We start from the raw sequence: 7,500 nt of genomic DNA on the forward strand, positions 1-7,500 counted from the left end.
GTCACATCCACCCTGTCACATCCCCCTCTACCCTGTCACATCCACCCTGTCACATCCCCCTCTACCCTGTCACATCCACCCTGTCACATCCCCCTCTACCCTGTCACATCTACCCTGTCACATCCCCCTCTACCCTGTCACATCCACCCTGTCACATCCCCCTCTACCCTGTCACATCCACCCTGTCACATCCCCCTCTACCCTGTCACATCCACCCTGTCACATCCCCCTCTACCCTGTCACATCTACCCTGTCACATCCCCCTCTACCCTGTCACATCTACCCTTTAACATCCCCCTCTACCCTGTCACATCTACCCTGTCACATCCCCCTCTACCCTGTCACATCTACCCTGTCACATCCCCATCTACCCTGCCACATCCCCATCTACCCTGTCACATCCCCATCTACCCTGCCCCTGTCACATCCCCATCTACCCTGCCCCTGTCACATCCCCATCTGCCCTGCCCCTGTCACATCCCCATCTGCCCTGTCACATCTACCCTGTCACATCCACCCTGTCACATCCCCCTCTACCCTGTCACATCCCCATCTTCCCTGTCACATCCCCATCTGCCCTGTCACATCCCCATCTACCCTGCCACATCCCCCTCTACCCTGTCACATCCACCCTGTCACATCTTCCCTGTCACATCTACCCTGTCACATCCCCCTCTACCCTGTTACGTCCCCATCTACCCTGCCCCTGTCACATCCCATCAACCCTGTCACATCCCCATCTACCCTGCCCCTGTCACATCCCCATCTACCCTGCCCCTGTCACATCCCCATCTACCCTGCCCCTGTCACATCCCCATCTACCCTGCCCCTGTCCCTGTCCCTGTCTCTGCCCCTGCCCCTGCCCCTGCCCCTGTCACATCCCCATCTACCCTGCCCCTGTCACATCCCCATCTACCCTGCCCCTGCCCCTGCCCCTGCCCCTGTCCCTGTCCCTGTCCCTGTCCCTGTCCCTGTCCCTGTCCCTGTCCCTGTCCCTGTCCCTGTCCCTGACCCTGACCCTGACCCTGACCCTGACCCTGACACTAACCAAAAATACTAAAAACTGCATATATGCCATTTAGTGCAAACAATGTGGTATAATATATGTAGGAGAGACAGGGAATACAATTACATGTAGACTAGCACAACATATATATAAGAAATTACAGAGAGACAGGCACACACCTGGTGGCTCATTTCCTTCACCACGGACTTGAGGCACTAGAAATATTGGGCCTTAAATAATAACTGGACACCGGAGGAGAGACGCAGGTTAGAGAAACACTGGATTCTCAAACTTAGCACTCTATTTCCAAGAGGACTGAACCAACGCACATAGAACACCGATAGAAGAGGGACCAAATTCTTCCTACTTAAAGGCTTCAGTACTCTGAATGGCCAGTGCAAACTTTTATTTAGCAAGAGGCCCTAATATGGGACAACTTGGGAAATAAAGATTTCTTACTTACCTGACCCTGACCCTGACCCTGACCCTAACACCTGCCCTGACTCTGACCCTAACCCTAACCCCGACCCTAACGCCTTCCCTAACCCTGACCCTAACACCTGCCCTAACACGCACCCACCTACCCAACCCTAACCTTGTCCCTTAAATAAAGGGATAAAACTGTGGGATAGGTCACAGTAGAGGTTAGGCATGTCATGAATGTGATTAAGCCCTAATGATAATACTGATTGTGCTGGTTTGAGTAGTGCTTCATTCAGCCCAGGTTTAGCCCCAGGCTACAGCAAAGATAGCATAAGAGATTCCAACTTATAAGCAGAAACGATATTACATATTGTTTATATTACATTATTTTATTTTATTTTTTATTTTTTTTGACATCACTTTGCAATCAACCTCCATTCCATATGCGCTCATACAGGTATATCCAAGGTTTTAAGTCCCAGGTGTTCAACTGCATGTAGTGTTTTGTGTTTTTTCCCCACAAGCTTATTGAATGAGCTCATCCAGCTCAATGCACTGTAATGTCTCATAGTTGTTCTAATAATACGGCTGGCTGGGATGCCTGTGTGGCTAAACTACAGTGCTGTGTCGGTAAATGGAGACATAAGCTGTCTGAGGTTTCCGCCTTTTGATTATTTTTATTTGAGGTTTTACGGCACGTAAGATATCCGCCATTTTGCCGTTGGCGTCAGAAGACTGCAGCTTTGCCAAAAACATTATTTTACCTGACTGCAAGTTCATTAAAACCCCGACACATAAAAGCTATCATTGTGAAAATGGAACTCTGGATTTTCAAATGGTGTGGAGAGAAGGCGGATTGATTATCCACTGCATAAATATATGACCTGTGTGTGACTGATTATAGATTTCTGGGATAATTGGTCATGGAAAATGGTGTTAAACCATTGTAACTGGGGTAAATGGTAGTCTTGTGGCAGTGCACTTTAAGAACAATGGCTGCCGGGTCCATGCCGAGCAGAAACGGAGACTCCACGGGCGGCCCAAAAACTGGAACCGTACGCCGTGCTCCGTGTTGACCGGCATCGTCAAACAGAGCTGCTTCATGGTCTCTGCTCCACGCTGCTGTCCAGAGCAGACGGAAGTGTCTGGAACTATGAAGGCAGCCACCGTGCGGAGTCTCCGGGCTGTACCATACAGCCCCTCCGTACGGAGGCTGCCAGATGGAGCGTGACTCAGGCTTCACACCAGGAGCTACGCTGTAGCTCCCTGCACTGTGTGCACTGGGATGTGTTCACTGAGCAGCCCTGCAGCACACCACACTTACCATTGAGGACAAGGCCTGAGGGATTTAAGCAGTTGTCGTTCCTGTAGTGATATAACTAACATACGCATGAACACACACCCCATAACCTTCCTGTAATGATACAACTAACATACGCTTTAACACACACCCCTAAACCTTCCTGTAGTGATACAACTAACATACGCTTTAACACACACCCCTAAACCTTCCTGTTGTGATACAACTAACATACGCTTTAACACACACCCCTAAACCTTCCTGTAGTGATGTAAAACTAACACATGCTTTAACACACACTCCCCTTAACCTTCCTGTAGTGATACAACTAACATACGCTTTAACACACACACCCCTAAACCTTCCTGTAGTGATGGGAAATTAACATACGCTTTAACATGCTGCCGTTTAAGCATGCCCCAGAAACAGTGGGATTTGAGCACTTCAGTTCCCAGAATGCAGTTCTCTGTGGGGCTCCAGCAGGGTTTTTGTGAAGTGAAGAGAGGGTGGTCGTGAAGGAGAGATGAGCAGGAGGATGAGCAGGAGAGATGAGCAGGAGCGTGGAGAGGGTGGTCGTGAAGGAGAGATGAGCAGGAGAGATGAGCAGGAGTGCGGAGAGGGTGGTCGAGCAGGAGAGATGAGCAGGAGCGCGGAGAGGGTGGTCGAGCAGGAGAGATGAGCAGGAGAGATGAGCAGGAGAACACCTCCTGAGCTGCAGCTTCATAACACTCTTTAAGTGCCGCCGTCTTGGCGGACATGTTACGAAACAGCGCTGCCTGTCTGCGCGAAACATCCTGCCCCGTATTTACCCCAAAGTCTTAAAGTGCCAGGACGTTGAATATAGGTTTGCTCTTTGAAGAACTCTAGGTCATTTACACTGCTCTCTCCTGTTCATGAATTTAGGGGCACTTTAAGCCCATTTTAACTCACTGGAAAAAGCTGAGGATGTGGAGGAGAAGGCGTTCACATCCACACACCAAGCCTCCACACATCTGTGGGCCCTGCTTCAGGCATATTCACACATTATTTGTGTGCGCAACCAAACGCTTTTAGTGTTTTAGTGTGGGTAATTAAGTATGAGGAACGGCAGACCTCCTCTCTATACCTGCAGTTCTCTATCTGTAGTTTTCTCTCTACCTGTTGTTCTCTCTATCTGTAGTTCTTTGCCTGTAGTTCTCTCTACCTGTAGTTATCTCCCTGTAGTTCTTTATCTGTAGCTCTATCTATAGTTCTGTATCTGTACTCCTCTCTCTATCTGTAGTTCTCTCCCTGTCGTTCTCTCTCCTGTAGTTCTCTATCTTTAGTTCTCTCTCTACATGTTGTTATCTACATGTAGTTCTGTATCTGTAGTTCTCTACATGCCATTCTCTCTACTTGTATTTCTGTATCTGTACTCCTCTCTATCTGTAGTTCTGTATTTGTAGTTCTCACTCTATCTGTAGTTCTGTATTTGTAGTTCTCACTATCTGTAGTTCTGTATTTGTAGTTCTCACTCTATCTGTAGTTCTGTATCTGTATTCCTCTCTCTACCTGTACTCCTCTGTACCTGCAGTTCTCTGATGAACTGTGCTCCTCTCAGGTGCAGTGGCCAGCACGGAGGTGAAGATGAGACTGCAGGAGTTTGTGCTGAATAAGAAGAAGGCCTTGGCACAGAGAAACCTTAACCACTGCCTGCCTGCCGACCCCCGCTTCTGGTATGGGTGAGTACCGCCTCCTTCCACGCCCATGGGCCAATCAGTTTCCATAGAAATGCCCACCGCGAATGACAGTGTGACATATGTGGCAGACATAGTCTCATTGAAGCTCAGCTTTGCTGTATACAGTTTTGATTTGAGATCCAAAGATGAAAATGGTGGAGTCAACACAAAAGCAGCCATTTCTGTAAAATGATAAAATATATATGCATGTAAATAGGATGCAATAAAAAGCTGTTTGTCTGTACTTTCTCATATTCATGATTTGATGTCTTTAGTAAAAAGAAATCTACAAAATTCTGTGGTCTTGGAGGGCAATGTATCTGTGTTAAGACTAAATTCATTTTGTTTATTTGATCAGACTTACGACAGGGGGCTGTCTGTGTGTACGTGTGTTTGCGTGTCTTTGTTTCTGTTTGTGTCTGTGTGTGTCTGTGTCTGTGTGTGCATGTGTGTTTGCTATAATCTATTTGATATTCATCCACATTGACTATTTTATGTGCATGAGGTAAAAAGTAAGCTTTCTGAATATGCTCTTAGTTTTGTTTACTGTGAATTGTGAAATGATTGATGGCATACAGTACGCTTTTGTGAATTGTGCAAATAAAAATAAATGAACACATACAAAGAGAATTTTGAAATCGAAATTGAGTGAGACAGAGAGATGGATAGAGAGACAGAGCGGGATAGAGAGATACAGGAAGAGAGAGACAGAGCGGGATAGAGATACAGGAAGAGAGAGACAGAGTCAGAGAGAGAGGGAGGGAAGAAAGAGAGTTCTGTTTATACGTTGTACACTGAAAAAGCTTTGGCAATACTAAAATGTTAAATGTTTTTGTCATGCCAATAAAGCACCATTGACTTGAATTGAATTGAATTGAATTGAGAGAGAGAGAGAGAGAGAGACAGAGAGAGACAGACAGACAGACAGACAGAGACAGAGAGGGAGAGAGAGATAGACAGAGAGAGAGGGAGAGAGAGACAGACAGACAGACAGAGAGGGAGAGAGAGATAGACAGACAGAGACAGAGAGGGAAAGATAGACAGAGAGAGACAGACGGACAGACAGAGAGAGAGGGAGAGAGAGACAGACAGACAGAGAGAGTGGGAGAGAGAGACAGACAGACAGAGACAGAGAGGGAGAGATACACAGAGAGAGAGAGAGGGAGAGAGAGACAGACGGACAGACAGAGAGAGAGGGAGAGAGAGACAGACAGACAGACAGAGACAGAGAGGGAGAGATAGACAGAGAGAGAGAGAGAGACAGACGGACAGACAGAGAGAGAGGGAGAGAGAGACAGACAGACAGAGACAGAGAGGGAGAGATACAGAGAGAGAAAGAGAGAGAGGGAGAGAGATAGACAGACAGACAGAGACAGAGAGGGAGAGATAGACAGAGAGAGAGAGACAGACGGACAGACAGAGAGAGAGGGAGAAAGAGAGACAGACAGACAGAGACAGAGAGGGAGAGATAGACAGAGAGAGAGAGACAGACGGACAGAGAGAGACAGACAGACAGACAGACAGACAGAGAGGGAGAGATAGACAGAGAGAGACAGACGGACAGAGAGAGAGTGGTATTGTGTGTGACTGCAGGGCTGTGTTTCTGAATGAAGTATATCTGGATTCCCAGCGTCTCCCTCATCACTAATTCTGCCTGGCAACCCGCCCCTCTGCTATCTCCCGCCCTGACGGAGGGGAAGAACAGAGGAAGAGAGAGGGAAAAGAAAACAGACCTGCTTTCAAGTGCAGTGATAAATATTAACATAGTGATGTGCCCATGCACTCCCCCTCTCTCCCCCTACGTCAAACCCCAGCAAACCCTTTCATATACTGAGATCTGGCAGACGCAGATAACTATTCCAGTGCTGTGTGTCTGTCTGTGTGTCTGTGTGTGTGTGTCTGTATATCTATGTGTGTACGTGTGTCTGTGGTATGTTTGTGCATGCGTGCGTGTGTGTGCACATGCATGTGTATGTGCGTGTTTGGTCTATTTGTGGGTGGGTGCGTGCATGCGTGTGTGCATACCAGGTTTGCTTGTGTGAAATTCCCAGCATACCTTAAGGGATTGTTTTTGTAATAGCAGGGTGTTGTTTATCAAGCCTTAATGGCATATAGTTCAGTAAAATATGAGCTTTTGAGTTAGTGCAGGGAAATGTGGGCGGGACAGGGTCTGATTGGACGGCATCTGGACCAGTGTCTGATCATCCTCGGTCTTGATGCGTGGATAATGCTTTCACGTAATTGTCTAAAAGAAACGTTTAAAATATGAGTCACTTACGTTTTAATGTTGGGTATTATGTAAACATGACAAATGGTGGAAGCATGACATTTTGCACTGACGGGTTGTTATTCACTGTTATTAACGAAGTGCCCTCCCTGTTCCGACAGGCCAGTGGGAACGACAACCACATAAAAACAAAATGTAAAAAGAAGCTGACAGTCCATGGTCTATTAATCAAAACATTTATATTCTGACAGCTGTGATGCTAAAACCTCATAAACTTGAGCCAAAAATGCATCGCTCAAAACTCTCGACAAACTGCATGTCTGAGATGACGGTGAAGCAGCCAGATTAAATTCATTGGTTGGGAGGTTGCCAGGTGACCTGAAATGCCCTTTTGGCAGATAAAGTTGAGTCCCTTTCCCAGAGCTGGGGATGTACTCTTAGTGCTCACAGTATAGGCCTCTGAGTATGTTCTTATTCTTTATCATTTTTTTTGTTTGCCACTTCCTGCTCCTGTGTGTAAACAGAGGACTTGTCCAAGCCGGCTGTGCTCAGTCTGAAGAGGGCTGGGTACTTACTGTCTGACGCTGTCTGTACTACACTCAGAAATGAATGTGGGGCTCCATTTTGTTTCTTCAGGGATCAAATTTCCCAAATGTACCCAGAAAGTGCAGCAATGTTCTCTTTGGGTACAAATCAATACATTTCCCGAGCAAAAACGGTACAATTATTTTGCTGGTTTGAAGAGGACTTCAAGTGTTTTGCAGAGAACCAGGATTATATCTGTCAACTCAACATAGCCTCTACAAAGATAATAATATTTAACATGTCCCTCACAGTCAGGGTGAGG

At 46.8% G+C, this 7,500-nt stretch overlaps 1 protein-coding gene across 1 annotated transcript in view; it reads left to right on the forward strand.

Annotated features, from left to right (window-relative positions):
• The window catches only part of hdac4 (histone deacetylase 4), a 206,492-nt gene that overhangs the window by 128,232 nt on the left and 70,760 nt on the right, over nucleotides 1-7,500 (forward strand). The window contains exon 6 of the mRNA XM_061225763.1: nucleotides 4,309-4,429. Within this exon, the coding sequence (XP_061081747.1) occupies nucleotides 4,309-4,429 (121 nt within the window). The remainder of the gene's footprint in view (nucleotides 1-4,308; nucleotides 4,430-7,500) is intronic.

This window comes from Conger conger, chromosome 17, assembly GCF_963514075.1.
Source record: "Conger conger chromosome 17, fConCon1.1, whole genome shotgun sequence".
Lineage (NCBI taxonomy): Eukaryota > Metazoa > Chordata > Actinopteri > Anguilliformes > Congridae > Conger > Conger conger.